The sequence below is a fragment of the Stomoxys calcitrans genome, chromosome 2, assembly GCF_963082655.1.
Source record: "Stomoxys calcitrans chromosome 2, idStoCalc2.1, whole genome shotgun sequence".
Classification (NCBI taxonomy): domain Eukaryota; kingdom Metazoa; phylum Arthropoda; class Insecta; order Diptera; family Muscidae; genus Stomoxys; species Stomoxys calcitrans.
Genome location: NC_081553.1, coordinates 16,546,081 through 16,564,210, shown reverse-complemented (window position 1 = coordinate 16,564,210; position 18,130 = coordinate 16,546,081). Strand labels below are relative to the sequence as shown.

Sequence of the window (18,130 nt, the reverse complement as noted above, 5' to 3'; positions counted from 1 at the left end):
ATAGAATAGGTGCGGCAAGTGATAGCATATGCATAGCATATGACGATGATGATGATATACTGGAGCATTTCCTATGATGTATGTATTATAATATTATCGACTTAGCATTTTTAGTGGTCACCCACAAGAGCACCGAATGTCCCGCAATGCTTGTACTTATTTATGCATCTCTCTGTATAAGTAATTTAGCATTTTAAATAACACATGTCATTTAAGTCCCAACATTTGCATGCAACAGTTTCACCCCATTCGATATTTGGGAACTACATACATACATATTGAGGAATATTGCCACCAAATTGTCCACACTCAAACATTCGAAAACACATTGCTCTCTTAAGCCAAAAAGTAGTATGGCTAAGAAATTTCTTCCCTTATTAAGAAGTGGTGAGAATTAAAAGAATCCTGTAAGGAGTTCATTGTCCTTACAGGGGTTGAATAATGTGCGTAAATTTATTGGCAATAGTGCTATGCAATTGTGAAATAAGGTCTGAGCAACTTGCATCTGCCGACTGAATTGTTTTTTTTTTAATCATTTTGGTGAGAGTGAGTAGTTTTTGTAAAAGTGTTGGTATGTGTGTTTTATTTGGTTGATATGCTTTGCTAGGCACATATTTGAGAATGGATATTTATCTGAGTTTGTGTGTACTCAGAAAAAAAAACGTAAAAAAATTTTCAATTAAAAATTTAATTGAAAAAAGTAAGAATAAGAGACATAAAAGGTGAATTTATTAAGCGATTTTGCTGAAATTAGGTACAATGAGTTGCATTGGGACCTTCGACATTCGTACAGAGTATGGCCAAGATCGAGATATATTTGTATATAGCCGCCGTATGTATCGATCTCCTGATTTCGGTTCTTGGGACATTTATTACTCGATTTCCCTGAAGTTTGACACAAATTTGGATGTGTTAAGCTCCTCGACATTCGTGTTCTATATGGTTCAGATCGGTTTATATTTGGATATAGTAGTCATATACATATACCGATTTCCCGATTTTGGTTTTTAGGTCCTTAAAAGGTGAATTTTTAACCAATGAATGCGGTGCAATGAGTTGTTTCAGACTGTTACAAATCCTTCTTGAAAATGGAGGAGATCGGACTATATTTAGAAATAACTGCTTTGGAATCATGACGCATTTTTCGGTGTATTATGACGAAAAGTTTTTAATATATATTTATATCCGAGGTGGGTATCCAAAGTTCGACCCGGTCCAACTTATTGCCTTGTTTATATTACTTTTTCAAAAACTGTGATTGATATTATCATTTTAGTGTCTGAAGCAGTTTCAACTAAAAAATTAATTCGATCAATTAATTTCGTGATTGAAACCGATGTTAATTTTTTTTCTGTGTATGCCAGTCTGTGATGTATGCTTGCATTTTGTGGTATTTTTTTCAGTTTTTTGTTTTGTTTTGCCATTCATCCATCTATTATTTTGCCTGCTGACTAGCTATTGCATACTTACAAACATTCGCATTCGTACGTTTGTATGTATCTCTTATATGCGGTGCCTATACGTAAGGCATAGTAGTGGCAGAGATGTGGTACTGCTATTTTGCTTTTTTGTTGTTGCCGCTTCTTAAACCTAGTCCCATGTTTGCCCACAGTCAGCTAGCTGCTCTCAACGTAATTGTGTTTGTTTGGACGTTGGCTGTTTCGGTGTGTTTACGTTGTTGTGTGTTGTGTTAATAAAAGATCTTCAAACAAAGCTGAAAAACATCAGTTGATATTTAGACGTTGGCGCGTTCAAATCATCCGTTTTCGTTTCGTTTCTTTGCCTAACTACCCTACCTCACAGAGCAGTGTGTGAAAAAATTGAAGACAGTGTAAACAGAGAAAAATATAAGAAAATCTAGAAATTTCATAGCTTTGTCTTTAAAGAAAAAAAGTTTAGTGTAGCAAATTGCCTTAAAAAAGGTCCTGTGTTTTAGAAAATATCCTTTTTATATACGTAAAATTAAAAAAAAAAAAAAAACTTTCAAATGCCACCCACCGGTATTGCCGTTGATGTCACAGACCATCATCACTCACACCAGGATTACAAACATCGCTTCGATCCCACCCATGCAAACGGAAATGGAGCCCAGATTGCAGAGGACGAAGAAGAGGATATTTACAGAGAAGTTCGCAAGCAAACAAGGTAGGCAAAGGATAAGCCGTTATCAAGGCAAAACAATTTTGCTTTAAAATTATTAAAAAAAAAACCAAGGAAATTGAAGTTAAGCTAGTCTATTAGTCTTTAAAGCTAAAATCTAATAAGCTCAAGGAATTAACATCAGGTCAGATTTCCTTCAAATTGTTGTCCCTAGGAAGGTTAAGTTCAAAGATGGGCTATATAGTACTATGATAAAGTCTCCACATAGATCCTGATTAGGTCTTGGTCTTATATGAGGCGCATTTATTACCCGATTGGATAGAACAAGTTCTATTGAACCCTTCCAAATGGTCTAGATTGGTCCATATTTGGATAAAGCTGCCTTATAGTCGATCTTTCAATTTGATGTCTTTGCCCCATAAATCGCACATCGATAACCAGGTTTCACTGAAATCTTGTACAGCAGTTGTATTCGTCCTGCTGACATTCGCGTCGAATATGGTGCAGACCGTACCGATTTGCAATGAAATTCGATATTGTCAGATCTCATCACCGGTCGTAAATAGTTCAAATGGCTACCAATCGGCTCCTGCTGCCTTGCAGTTATTCAGCATGGATACCGCTACGCTTATCTCATTCGGACTCCCGCATATTATTGACGTGGATCATATTCGTTAATAATATGCGGATCAAATCACCAGTATTGAATGGTTCGCTGGCAATCCATTGGTTTCTGCTGCCTTGTTGTTCTTCAGCCTGATTACTGCTACGCTGATCTCATTTGGACTAGTAGTTATAGACCGATTCGGACTGAACTTGGGTGAAGGGTTGGGAGTCTTTATAGAACACTTCGTGTAAAATTACCGTCAAATCGCATAACAATTACAAATTTCAGGTGCTCAAGACGACAAAAAGGCAGGTCGGTTTATATGGAAGCTATATCTGGTGAAAGATTAATTTGGACTGAACTTAGAGCGCTTATTGGGAGTGTTAAAAAACCTCTTCGTACAAAATTTCAGCCAAATCGGATAATAATTTCGGCTTCCATATAGAGCTGGTAAACTATTGATTATAGCAAAATTTGATATTTTCGATATTTAAAAAGTCAGTTGGCCGTCATGAGAGAAATCATTGTACAAAATTTTAGCCCAACGGATGAAAATTGCGCCCTCTATAGGCGCAATGTAGCTTATAGGATTCAATGTCAGATAGCTTAAACAATTTTCAATCTTAAAACAATTTTCAATCACAATATTGATTGAATTTGTACAAAATTTCAACCAAATCGGATAATAATTTCGGCTTCCATATAGAGCTGGTAAACTATTGATTATAGCAAAATTTGATATTTTCGATATTTAAAAAGTCAGTTGGCCGTCATGAGAGAAATAATTGTACAAAATTTTAGCCCAACGGATGAAAATTGCGCCCTCTATAGGCGCAATGTAGCTTATAGGATTCAATGTCAGATAGCTTAAACAATTTTCAATCTTAAAACAATTTTCAATCACAATTTTGATTGAATTTATTAAAATTTTCAATTAAAAAGCTTTTGAATCAATATTTTTTTTTATTTTGATATGAAATTTTTTCAATCACATTCGTGATTAAAAATTTTGTAATTTTCATTAAAAAAATGTTAGTTGATTCATTCATTTTTAATCGACGATTTAACGATGTCTGTCCGTCTGTACGTCCGTCTGTTGAAATCACTCTACAGCCATCAAAAATTGAGATATTGAGCTGAAATTTGGCACAGATACGTTTTTTTGATACACGCTGGTTAAGTTCTTGAACGGGTCAAATCGGACCACATTTGGATATAGCTGCTATATAGACCGATTTTTCGATAAAGTGCTAATGCCCATAAAAACTTTATTTTTCATCCGATTTTGCTGAAATTTTAAACAAGGAATAGTTTCAGGCCTCCCATCGACTGACCTAAATATGGTCCAGATCGGACTATATTTACATATAGCTACCATATAGACCGATCTACCGATTAAGGATCTGAAGATGAAAAAAGCTTTATTTATTACCAGATTTCGCTGAAATTTGCAACAGTGAGTTATTCTTAGCCTCCTGACACTCGACCTAAATATAGTTCAAATCGGACTATATTTAGATATAGCTGCCATATAGACCGATCTACCGATCAAGGATCTGAAGATCTAAAAACTCTATTTATTACCAGATTTCGCTGAAATTTGCAACAGTGGGTTATTTAAAGCCTCCCAATATCCGACCAAAATATTGTACAGATCGGACTATATTTAGATATAGCTGTCATATAGACCGATCTGCCGATAAAGGGTCTGAAGCCCATAAAAGCTTTATTTTTTAATCAATTTCGCTAAAATTTGAAACAGTGAGTTATTTTTAGCCTCCTGACACTCGACCTAAATATGTTTCAGATCGGACTATATTTAGATATAGCTACCATATAGACCGATCTGCCGATAAGCGGTCTGAAGGCAATGAAAGCTTTATTTATTACCCGATTTCGCTGAAATTTGAAACAGTGAGTAGGTTAAGACCTCCCAGCATCTGACCTAAATATGGTTCTGATCGGACAATATTTTGGTGTAGCTGCCATATAGACCGATCTGAAAATTAGTACAGAAGATTATTAATGGTTTTATAATTCAGATTGTTATAAAAGTTAAAATTAGGATGATGTTTGCTGCAAAAACTTGGTTTTTATTCTTTAAGGTATTTCTCATTAGTTTTTCCTCATGTAAAAATATTTTCTTTTTCGATTTCTAAAAGAAATAACCTCACATTATTAGGGAATACCTAACATGCCCTCATAGGCTTGTACATTGGTATTTTATGTTGATATTTTATTTTTGGCAACATCATCATATATTGGCTAGATACCAAGAAATTTGAATTATTTCTTATTTTGGGTTCGAGCTAGAAAACGTGACTGCTGTACTGTTTTTGACGAATTTTATGGTATTGAAAATGAGACTTTCAATTCATTTCGCTTTTGTTAGAACGTTTAAAAAAACAGATAAATGGGTCACATATTTTTTTTTTTTTTTAAAGTTATTAGGTTTCATATTTCTTCATTTATTGGTATATCGTATTTTTTTGGTGCTTCTTAACGCAAAGTCATGGAGCATATTACAAAGGTCTATGAACTGTATCGCATATATATTTTTTTTTTTTTGATTTGTTATTATGCTACACATTTTTCAACTTTATTTATATATTTTTTTTTTTTTGCATATATGTTATCAAAAAAATCATGCCATTTAGGTTTTGTTTATAACAATAAAATGAAAATAGACTCTCAAATATAATTGGACGTTAATCAAAATATTTGTGCTATGCAAAGAAACATAATATACGTCATCATTGTTGTGAGATTATTTCCCATTTCGATTCATTGATATGAATACTATGCCGGTTGTTATAGTTATTGTATTCGGTTTAATCTTGTATGCCTTAGATGGTATAAAAGAAATTTAAAAATACTATTTACACTTAGTTTTGGTGTTCATTGTGAAGGTGACAAGTTGAAATTTTAAGACGAAAATTTTTTGGCCGAACTTTATCTTCCCCCAAAAAAATAAGCAACGCAAAATGTTTTCAAAGACAGCAACGATTATGTCCTCCATGTAAGTAGTCATAACAGGAGAATTGCTTTTAAAGACTTTAGTATTATATTCCTGACAAAATTTCATTGTTAAGTAAAGGTGGTGAAAGGGTGACAAGCATAGATTTCGTCTATCATTAACTACTCAAAAAAAGCAAACAAAAAATGTGTTCTCAAAAACAGCGATGGTTTTGTCCTCAACATAAGCCTCAATAGTAGATTCAAAAATGTTTGACTATTGTATTACATTAGTCCTTGAATTTTATAATATTCTTGCCTAAAACTTATCTAAGGCAGTTTATAAAACTTTGTTCTGAAGAAGATGATTTGAAATTGCAGCAAACACAAATTTCGTTAATTGTTATCTATCTCAAAATCAGCGACGAATATGTCCCCAAAGCAAAGCAGAAATATGTTCCCAAAATAGTTACGGTTATGGTATAAAACTTACATTGCAAACTTATAAAGCAAGGGTGTCATTATCATAAACCAACGTCGTTGACAAAATTGTTAACTTGAGGGTATGATTTAATGAACACGTGTTATTGATTTCATGCAGCTACAGTTATGAACATTATCCTAAATGTATATGTGGTTGGTATACATACACATTCTGTAGGGAAGATATTCGTAAAGGCCTATGCATGATATCAACAACGTGCGTTCACAAAATCATACCCCCAAGTTAACAAAATTGTCAACAACGTCGATTTTTATACCCTTCACCATAGGAGGGGGGTATACTCAATTCGTCATTCTGTTTGTAACACCTCGAAAAATGCGTCTGAGACCCCACAAAGTATATATATTCTTGATTGTCATGCATTTTAAGTCGATCTAGCCATGTCCGTTTGTCCGTCCGTCCGTTCGTCTATCTGTCGAAAGCACGCTAACTTTCGAAAGAGTAAAGCTAGCCGCTTCAAATTTTGTACAAATACTTCATATTAGTATAGTTCGTTTGGGATTTTGAATGGGCCAAATCGGTCCATGTTTTGATATAGCTGCCATATAAACCGATCTTGGGTCTTGACTTCTTGAGTCTTTAGAGGTCGCAATTCTAGTCCGATTTGACTGAAATTTTGTACGTGGTGTTTTGGTATAACTTCCAACTAATGTGCTTAGTATGGTTCAAATCGGTCCATAACTTGATATATGTAGCTGTCATATAAACCGATCTTTGGTCTTGACTTCTTGAACCTCTAGAGGGCGCAATTCTTATCCGATTGGAATGAAATTTCACACGACATGTTTTGCTATGACTTCCAACAACTGTGTTAAGTATTTTTCAAATCGGTTCATGTTGTGATATAGCTGCCATATAAACCGATCTTGGGTCTTGCCTTCTTGAGCCTCTAGAGGTCGCAATTCTAGTCCGAATTGACTGAAATTTAGCATGAGGTGTCTTGTTATGACTTCCAACAACTGCGCTAAGTATGGTTCAAATCGGTCCATGTTGTGATATAGCTGCCATATAAACCGATCTTGGGTCTTGCCTTCTTGAGCCTCTAGAGGTCGCAATTCTAGTCCGATTGGAATGAAATTTCGCACGACGTGTTTTGCTATGACTTCCAACAACTGTGTTAAGTATGTTTCTTAATAAGGCTGTCGCAATGCTTGTGAGCAAAGTAAATTTAAATCGATTTTTCTCCTAATTATTATTACAATTTCAAAATTTCTAATCATTAAATGTGACCTAATTTGTCTTCAATTTTTTGCTTTGTTTCCGCTATGATTGTCAGCCGCTGTGTTGAAAATTTCAATAACAAATTTCGCAACTATTGCAAATAGTTTCCTTATTTGCCTACATGTTTTTCGATTGAAAAAATTCTACTTTCATGTGAATGTTTTTGTTTGTCACCTTACATTCTTATCACTCTAGTGATTCACCTAATTTGCAATTAATTCTAAATAGGTCAAGTAAAACAGAAGCACATAGCAAAAGTTACACACTTTTGCCTTGAATTGAAATGTAATAGAGAAAATACGTTAAGATCGGCAAGGACGAGTCTTATATACACTTCTTGTACAGGGTATCTGACACGGCACCAATTATTGCAAATTTGCCCATGAACTTTCCGTTAGGGAACAGAGACATAGATAATATATTCATGGTAGTCGGTATGCTGAATTTAATTTTTTTTTTAAATTTTTTTTTCTTAAATAACACAGAAAATGTTTAATTAAATTGAGCATTCTAAATGTTCAATGTTTAAAACAGATATTCATATTTGTCAATATTTATTTATAATTTGCGTCAAAATGACGAAATGCTCTTCGTAAAAATTCTTAACTTTGCATAAAAGTTTTATATATAAATTTTATAGAAACATGGATTTGTTTGTTTATTTAATAAAGACTGCCACACTTCTTCAAAAAGTATGTTTTTATACGAGTAATGGGGTTTTTCCAACGAGTGCTTTGTTTGAAAAAACAAAAAACTCTCCAGGTTGCGTTGGTTTTGCTAACAAATTTACTACACGCTCCCATGGCAAAAATCTGCACCAATTGAGTCTATTGTTTGTACAATTGCAATTTTAAAGTGGATTACCGCATTGCATTACGTGTTTTGTAGGCATTCTCTAAGTGAAGCAAATAAAGTAGAATTTTTTTATGGCAGTTTGTTCTATGCCTATTTGTCGTAATTTAGAATGGCAAAAAAAGAAAAAACTTGGCCTTGTATTGAATTGACAAATGATTCAACAGGAATATAGGAAAAAAGGAGCAAACCCAGGCGAACGTATTCACAGAACTTAATAAAGCCTTCTTTAAAGGAAATCAAGTCAAATAAACCTATATCAAATCTATATTCAGTTTTGTGAATACCGGCATAAGAAGTTTTTTTTTTTTTTTTTTTTTTTTTTTTTATTTTTTACTTATACGTTATAAAACTTACAATTAGTTTTTATAAACGCCTCAGCGCCATTAGGCATAATAGAGGCTAGTTGGCAAAATAACAAAATTCAATTATTTTAATACAATGTTTGATCAGTAATAAATTAAACGATGTTAAAGGTTAATGATCTTATTAGAAGAAAATTAATTTAATTTACAAAAGTGTTTCAGTTTGTGTTTTAAGGTAATTCCTTAGCAATCTTTTAAAAATTGAAATTGGGTTAGACTTTATATCGCTCGGTATATCATTAAACTCATGACTGCCAGAATATTCTACTCTCTGTTTTGTGGTCTCTGTGCGGCACAATGCTACTCTCAGCTGTTGATTGTTGCGGGTGTTGAATGAAACTTGGTTTAGATTAAATTCAATTGTGTGGTGCCCTATGTGGTGAATGCATTTATATACGTACAGAAGAAGCTGCAACTTATAAATTCCATGAATTGGCAAAATAGTTGGAAAAACATTGTCGTATAATGAAACGGTGGGATAAAGTAATGGTAAGTTTGCAACAGTTTTCAGAGCTTTGTTTTGAAGCCTTTGCAATGATTTTAACTCGCCTGTGTTCCTGTATGCATAGACCACAGCCAAATAGTTAAGATGGCTCTGTATTAATGTTTGATAAATTAGATATTTGGTTCTTTCGTCGAACTTGTATTTGAACTTATACAACAATCCAAGTGCTGGAGATATTTTCAACTTTAGCTGATTTATGTGATGATTCCAGTTAAGGTTTGACTGCATATATATGCCCAAATATTTGACAACATTCACTTCGTTTATAGTTTCTCCATCCACAGTGATGCTAAAGTCCATATTATGGCCAGGGTATGGTTTAAATCTGATTAATTTAGTTTTCTTTCTATTTATAAACAATTTGTTCAGTCGCATATACTCAAAAATTAATGCAGAATCTCGTTCCATATAAGTTTTAACCACGGTCGTGGACTTGTACGGATAAAAAAGACATATGTCATCCGCATACATAAATAGCCGTCCTTTTAGCTCCAAATTGCATAGGTCATTAACATAGATTAAAAACAGCAACGGGCCTAGTACACTGCCTTGCGGTACACCATGTTCAATAGAAGCCAGTTGGCTTTTACTGTCCCCCATTTGCACAAATTGTTTTCGATTCACCAGATAAGATTTGAAAAGCCGTAGTACACTACCGCGAATGCCATAAAATTCCAGCTTCTTTAATAAAATGTTGTGATCAATCATATCAAAAGCTTTAGATAAATCAAAGAAGATGCCTACTACGCCATTGTGACCTTTATCCAACATTTTGCATATATAGTTTTGTACATTAATAACAGCTTCGTCAGTTCCACATCCTCTGCGAAAACCATATTGACAATCAGTAAGTATTCGGTTCGTTTCTAAGAATGCAGCCATTTGCCGATGAATAATTCGTTCATATATAATATTTATAGATGGCAACACAGAAATAGGTCTTAAATTTTCAATAACTGTTGAATTTCTACCCTTAGGAATGGGTATTACCTTATGTATCTTAAGGCTTTGTGGGTAAGTTGATGTCGCTATCATGCTGTTAAAAATGTTCAGCAAATAATGATTGACATTGCTACTGCAAACTTTGAGTACGTTGTGCGGCAAATTATCATGACCACAACTTTTATTTAATTTAAGCGCTGAGATTTCACTTTCTATTTCACTTTGTGTGGTAAAATGTAAATCAAGATGGTTTTGGTTGTAACATAGGGTTCCCAATGAATTGCAACTGTCTCCTGGGTACATCGGTATCATATTTTTTAGATTTATAACAGACTTAAGAAAGAAAGTGTTACATAGCTCGGCCTTCTTCCTATCATTCGTTATGATATTACCATCATCATCTTTAAAAGATAGCTGTGTTTTAATATTTCTTCCCAGAGTTTCATTTAAAAAGCGCCATGTTTTCTTTGGATTATTTTTGATGTCAGCCAGATTATTTATATAGTAATTATTCATTGAATTTCTTGACGAATTTCTAATAACTTTACTGATTCTTTTCAATTGGCTATTTATACAGTCATTATTGCGACATTTCCTTCTTAATTTCAATAATCGATTCTTATAGTCAATCAATTTCAAGAGATTCCCATTTATCCATGGTGCAATGGCATTTCTTTGGTTTACATTTAGGGGTTTTGTGACGGTAGAACAATCTACAGCAGTTTTTACATGCGTAACAAAATTATTAAGGTCCTCGGTGGGTGCTCCCAAGAGAGAAAGAGTCTGAAGGTGGGAATCAATAGTAGTCTTCAATTTATCATAATCGCAAAAGGAGTAATTATGTCTGACAATATTATCTAACTGTTCATCAATATTCACTTGGCAGTAAATTAAATTGTGATCAGTTAACATGCATCCAACCGCCATGATTGACATGGACCCTAAAATATTCGAATACACATGGTCAAGACAAGTACGGCTAACAGGTCTTGTTATCATTTCATGGCAGTTTCTAAAATCATAATTCAACAGCATATTCGAAACAGCACTGAAATTTTCGTTATGCAGCGCATCAACATTCGCATCACCAGTTAAAACACAAGGTGTTCTACCATACGCATAAAGTAATTGCTCCAAAAAATCAACAAATTTGGATGAATTACATTTTGGAGATCTATAAAACGAAATATAAGTGACTGGCTTTCCGTGCAGTTTAACATTATGGAGTTTTAGAGCAATTGAATCAATCAAGTCCTCACTTTTGCATTGAGAAACTGTAAAATGCAAATTTTCCTTAACAAATACTGATGTTCCGCCATAACCATCAGATCGGCAACAATGAACAGATGTATATCCTGGAATGTTATATATACCAACAACATCCATTTTGAACCAAGTTTCTTGGACCGCAATTATCGTAGGCAAAGCAGAAATTTTGGCAATCATAGTTTTAAATCTATTAAATTTTGTTATTGAAGATATACTTCTAATATTTACAGAAAATACGTTGAAAAGTTTCCTATTTGAAATTTGTATATTATTGAAATCCGAAAGATTAGATATATAATTATTATTCATCATAAAAAAAAAGATATAAAATATTAGAACAAATTCTTTAATATTTAAAAGCTACTTATGATGGTGATTCATACTCGTTGTCAGATTCCTCTACACGTATCATCATTTGCTGGGATCGACGTTTCTGGGGCTGATGCGTAGTTGCTTCTGCCAATAAATTATCCACTTCATCCTCATTCTTCAAAAGTCTTGGCTTAGACAACTCACTCCGTTTTGCGAAAACCTTATTATTTGCTGTGTAAATAGCCCGAAATCCAACATTCTTCAATGACTTTGCGTATTTAAATAAATTCATGGTTTCTTTGCTTGAAAAATCACTAACAAAGATATTTTTAGATTCCTCTTGAGCTTTTAATTTAGGTTTAACAGCCATCAGTTTCGATTTTGCAATTCTCAGTTATTTGTTGCCTTTAGCCATGCTTTAACCCCATCTGCTGGAGAGAATCAGCACAATTCTAAACATAGAGAGTTAATATAGATTTCATTTTGCAATGTGAAATCTATTGGTTTTACCAAGAAGTCATCGTTGTGAATGAATATACTTGTAAGATTCAATACGTAAAAACCACTACACAGAAAAAAATAAAAATCAGTTTCAATCACGAAATTAATTGATTCAACTAATTTTCTAATTGAAACTGTTTCAAGCACGAAATTTATTGACCAAAATATACGATTTGTGAAAAAATCATGTAACCTCCCAACATATATTTCATAGTTGTACCTACATGTCAAATTTCAGAGCTCTAGCTCAATCCGTAACAAAAGTGCCAAATGGTACCAATTTCGGCACTAAATGTATGTTTTCTCCCGATTCGAGATCTTTTTTCAAATTTTGTTGTTCCTATCTTCTTTCAATGGCAACAGATGTCTTTTATCCCAAATTTCGAAGTTCTAGCTCTATCTTGTCGCCCTGTGTGAAGTTCACAATTTTCATGTCTTTTTATACCCACCACCGTAGGATTTATTCATTTGGTCATTCCGTTTGCAACACATCGAAATATTAATTTCCGACCCTACAAAGTATATATATATTTCGAATCGTTGTAAAATTCTAAGACGATTTAACAATGTCTGCGTGTCTGTCCGTCCGTCCGTTGTAATCACTCTACAGCCTTCAAAAATTGAGATATTGAGTCGAAATTTGCCACATATACGTCTTCTTGATGCAAGCTGGTTAAGTTCTTAAACGGGCCAAATCGACCATATTTCGATATAGCTGCCATATAGACTGATTTTCCGATAAACGGTCTAATGCCCATAAATGCTTTATTTTTCATCCGATTTCGCTGACTATATTTATATATAGCTGGCATATATACCGATCTGCCGATAAAGGGTCTGAAGCCCATAGCAGCTTTATTTATTACCCGATTTTGCTGAAATTTGAAACAGAGGGTTATCTGAAGCATCCTAATATCTGACCCAAATATGGATAAAATCGGATTATATTAAGATATAGCTGCCATAAAGACCAATCTCCAGATAAGGATCTAAAGCCCATAAAAGCTTTATTTTTTTACCGATTTCGCTGAAATTTGAAACAATGAGAAGCTTTAGGCCACCCAACATTGGACCCAAATATGGATCTGATCAGACTGTATTTAGATGTAGCTGCCATATAGACCGATTTGTCGATAAGGGGACTGAAGCCCATAAAAGCTTTATTTATTCTAAGATTTCGCTGAAATTTGAAGCAGAGAGTTATCTTAAGCCTCCAGACTATATTTAGGTATAGCTGCCATATAGACGGATCTCCAGATTAAGGGTCTAAAGCCCATGAAAGCTTCATTTTTTTAACCGATTTCGCTGAAATTTGAAACATTGAGTAGTTTTACGCCCCCTAACATAGGACCCGAATGTCTTTCAGATCGGACTATATTTAGATGTAGCTGCCATTTAGACCGATTTGTCGATAAGGGGACTGAAGCCCATAAGAGCTTTATTTATTATAAGATTTCGCTGATATTTGAAGCAGAGATTTATATTAAGCCTCCTGACTATATTTAGGTATAGCTGCCATATAGACGGATCTACAGATAAAGGGTCTAAAGCCCATGAAACTTTATTTTTTAACCGATTTCGCTGAAATTTGAAACATTGGGTAGTTTTACGCCTCCTAACATAAGACCCGAATGTCTTTTAGATCGGACTATATTAAGATATAGCTGCCATACAAACCGATATCCCGATAAAGGGTCTGGAGCAAATAATTTATTCCGATTTCGTTGACATTTGAAACAGTAAGTAGTTTTAGGCCACCCACTATCCGACCCAAATACGGTAAAGATCGGACTGTATTTAGATATAGATGTCATAGAAACCGATGTGCCAATTAAGGGTCTGAAGCTCATAAAAGCATTATTTATTACCCGACTTTGTTGAAATTTGAAAATTCAACAGTGACTTATATTTATTAGACCACTCAATATCCGTGTCGAATTTGGGTGCATAAGTCATCCAATTTTCACCAGATTGTGCCGAAAGGGGGTTTTCATATATACCAAAGTTCGGCCCGACCGAACTTAATGCCTTTTTACTTGTTTTAACGTTGTAGTACCTAAATGTACAAAAGTCCAAAAAAAAAAAATTTGGTTGCTATAATGAACCTATGAGGGTGCGCCGGTAGCCGAGTTCGTGGGTTCGATTCCCGCCAGAAGCCTTGTTCTGTCGCTACTGCGGTATCACAATGGACTTAAAATTTTCTAAGTGAGTCTGTAAAGGACTGCCACTCCTAATGTACCTATGTACCAATATTTAGAGCTCTAGCTAAATTTACAAAGAAAGTACCAAAGAGTACCAACTGCGGCACTAGACGTACTATTACTATTTTCCCGTACTATTTTCCTTCTAGCCCTTTTGGTTGGGCCCGGCCAAGCTGTCACCATTTTCGTACTATTTGGTACTTGTTATAACCCAAACGTACGAAAGTCACCAAACTTCGTCTTACCTCGCGCCTACAACCAAAGACCCAGTAGAAGATATATGCCCCAATAGAGAATATATATGTCCCTTGATCGTTGTCTTGATTATATTTACCTTTAAGTTAATAACTGTAAATTTTTAGCGGATTTTTTGGCGGTAGGTATCCAATATTTGGCCAGGCCGAAATTAGGACTTTTTACTTGTTCTTATGATATTTTTAGAATTTTACAAATTTTATTTTAAATATTATACTAACCCGCTCCAATTGATCTCTGTACCCTATATATATTTCACATTTTCCTTCCTCTTCACACAATTTGAGATTTGTTCATCATTTGACTGAAGTAGCCAAAAATCTAGTATAGTTTTTATAAAAAGAAAAAAAAAACAATTTGGCAATGTTTTTATAGAGAATATAATCAATGTCACTATAATCGAATTTTTTTGATTAAAAAAAAATCATCCTAAAAAGCCACCTAAATATAAATAAATCACACACAAAATGTGTAGTCACAGTTTTTTAAATAACTGGGTATAATAAATAAGCCTGTTTCTAAAAATTTATTAAATTAGGCAAATTGACTTTTAATTGTGAAATTAGTGCTCTAGAAAATTACCTAATTACGTGGTGCACTTGACAAGTGCCTTTAATTCCCATTTAACAAAAAAATTAAACTTTAGACTTTAACATGACCACCACACGAAAAAAAGACATGCCTCATGACCATTCAAAACCATTCTAGGAAACGGCTATCGCTGCAAATTCTTCACAAAAAATGATGGCCAATTAATAAACTCAGGCACAACGTTAGTTCTTTGCAAAGCAATATCTAAAAGCCATCATCCATCAATTATTGATTCACCTTTTATGTTATGACTTCAGTCCGATAACGTCCTCATGATTAATAATAACAGGTTCTCAAGTTCTTATGAAAAAAAAATCACAATTAAAAATAAACACTTACTTCTATATAAACACACAAATATGCAATGCGTCACAATCAACTAGGGGGTGTGTTTCTCTTATTTGTATTAAACCGTTTTGTTTATTTGGTATACTTTTTTTTTGGGTGGGGGTGGGGGGTTTTGCCATTATGGGATTTCAGTAGCCAAAAGAATGAAGACAATAAGTGACATTTGTTATAAAAGGGGATTTTTTATTTTGGCGACCACAAACCCCAAAGATAAAGCCATAGCATTTATCGCACTCATAATTGTTTCTCGGTGCTCTGACGTTATTGTCTCATCCCTAGAAATGTGAGCGGCCAACTAACCACTTGTTTTGGCAACATTTTTATGGCTTTTTGTCATGAAATGGCACTGCAGATAAAAATGTGACTGCCACACGGATTTCCATATGGCATAGGCCCTACTGAAAGGTAGGAATAGGAACCACCCCCACACCGACAAAAAACAATAAATTAATGATAATTGCCTATGCTTAAATAAAATCTGGTAAAGTATATGGAATGTCTATACTTGGAATTGGTATGGTAGAGGAATTATTTGGTAGTTGGATTTAATCAAACTTAAAATTTTGTAGATACAAAGGCCTTGTTCAACTTACTGTTCTAAATTTCATCAAAAATCGGAAATCGGGTTATAAAAAATTGGAAATCGTCTATAAGCCTTAAGACCCCAAACCGACAGATCGGTCTATATGACAGTTATCCGTTCAAGATCTTAACCTGCGTATGGTAAAATACTGATCTGTACCAAAAGTCGGATGGGCCGACAGACACACATATATACACTTAGTAGCGTCTGAAATGGATATTTCAATTTGTTCCAACCGGAATGAGTTAATGAATACACCCCCTATCCTATGGTGGTGGGTGTAAAAAAACGATAGGGCGCATGATAGGGATGAGATGAAATGGAACTGGAAGACATAGGATGGGGTATGATAAAATAGCTCTACGTTAGGGTTGGAAAGGGATGTGATAGAGATAGAGCAGTTACAGGATAAGGACAAGATAAGGAAGGGTAGGAATAGGGTATAGAATAAGAATAAGGAATATAGCAGAAATAGGAATGGGAAATCGATAGGGTAGTATGAGGATAAGATAGAGAGGATAGTTACAGTATAATGATAGGATAGGAATAGTGTATAGAATAAGAAGCGTTAGGTTAGTTATTAGTTATTGATAGTATGGAAAATAAAGTATAGGTATAGAATAGTAAACGGAGGCCACCGTAGCGCCTATGACGCCTGGGTTCGAATCCTGGCGAGACCATCAGGGAAAATTTTTCAGAGGTGGTTTTCCCCTGCTAATGCTGGCAACATTTGTGAGGTACTATGCCATGTAAAACTTCTCTCCAATGAGGTGTCGCACTGCGGCACGCCGTTCGGATTCGGCTATATTATTGAGCTTAAACTTGAATCGAACTGCACTAATTGAAATTTGCAAATTTGCATCGATAAAATAGCAAACAATAAGATAGGGATAGCTAGGAATAGGGTAGGGAAGGGATAATATGGAATAGGATATGGGTAAGATGACGATGAGAGAAAAATGATAGGTAGAAGATAAGAAGAAGTTTGCCACTGTTCTTTAATGGAATGTTCATGGGCAAATTCGACAAGAAGAAGGTTACATGATAAGGATAGGGTACTGGTGGGGTACGGATAGAATAAGGATAGGGGAGAGATACAAAAGTTAGGGAAGGGATAGCATTGCATATGATAGAATACGATATGCGTGGAGTGGATATGATTAAATAGTAAGATGGAATTAAAGATTAAGATGGATATAAATGTGATAATGATGGGATAGGGACGTGATAAAGATCGAAAGGCATAGGAAAATGATACGGATGAAATAGGGTTAGGATATCCATAAGGTATTGAATAGGATGGGGATAGGGTTAGAATAACCATAGTGCTGAGATAGCGTGGAGATTGATTTGGATAGAGATAAAGATAAATAATAGGGAATAGATAGGGATGAGAAATAGATTGTGTTAGAGAAAGGAAAAAACAGGGTTAGGGTTAGGGTTAGGGTAAGGGTTAGGGTTAGGGTTAGGGTTAGGGTTAGGGTTAGGGTTAGGGTTAGGGTTAGGGTTAGGGTTAGGGTTAGGGTTAGGGTTAGGGTTAGGGTTAGGGTTAGGGTTAGGGTTAGGGTTAGGGTTAGGGTTAGGGTTAGGGTTAGGGTTAGGGTTAGGGTTAGGGTTAGGGTTAGGGTTAGGGTTAGGGTTAGGGTTAGGGTTAGGGTTAGGGTTAGGGTTAGGGTTAGGGTTAGGGTTAGGGTTAGGGTTAGGGTTAGGGTTAGGGTTAGGGTTAGGGTTAGGGTTAGGGTTAGGGTTAGGGTTAGGGTTAGGGTTAGGGTTAGGGTTAGGGTTAGGGTTAGGGTTAGGGTTAGGGTTAGGGTTAGGGTTAGGGTTAGGGTTAGGGTTAGGGTTAGGGTTAGGGTTAGGGTTAGGGTTAGGGTTAGGGTTAGGGTTAGGGTTAGGGTTAGGGTTAGGGTTAGGGTTAGGGTTAGGGTTAGGGTTAGGGTTAGGGTTAGGGTTAGGGTTAGGGTTAGGGTTAGGGTTAGGGTTAGGGTTAGGGTTAGGGTTAGGGTTAGGGTTAGGGT

General features: G+C 34.9%; 1 protein-coding gene across 3 annotated transcripts in view; it reads left to right on the top strand.

The window, feature by feature from the left end:
• The window catches only part of LOC106081852 (uridine phosphorylase 1), a 113,281-nt gene that overhangs the window by 73,967 nt on the left and 21,184 nt on the right, over positions 1-18,130 (top strand). The window contains exon 1 of one of the 3 annotated variants that reach the window (XM_013244076.2): positions 1,721-2,145. The exons of 1 other annotated variant lie outside the window; for it this stretch is intronic. In XM_013244076.2, the coding sequence (XP_013099530.1) occupies positions 1,988-2,145 (158 nt within the window). In that variant the 5' untranslated portion in view covers positions 1,721-1,987. Of the gene's footprint in view, positions 1-1,720; positions 2,146-5,637; positions 5,727-18,130 lie in introns of those variants that run through there. One more of the 3 variants, XM_013244078.2, reaches the window with a different exon arrangement.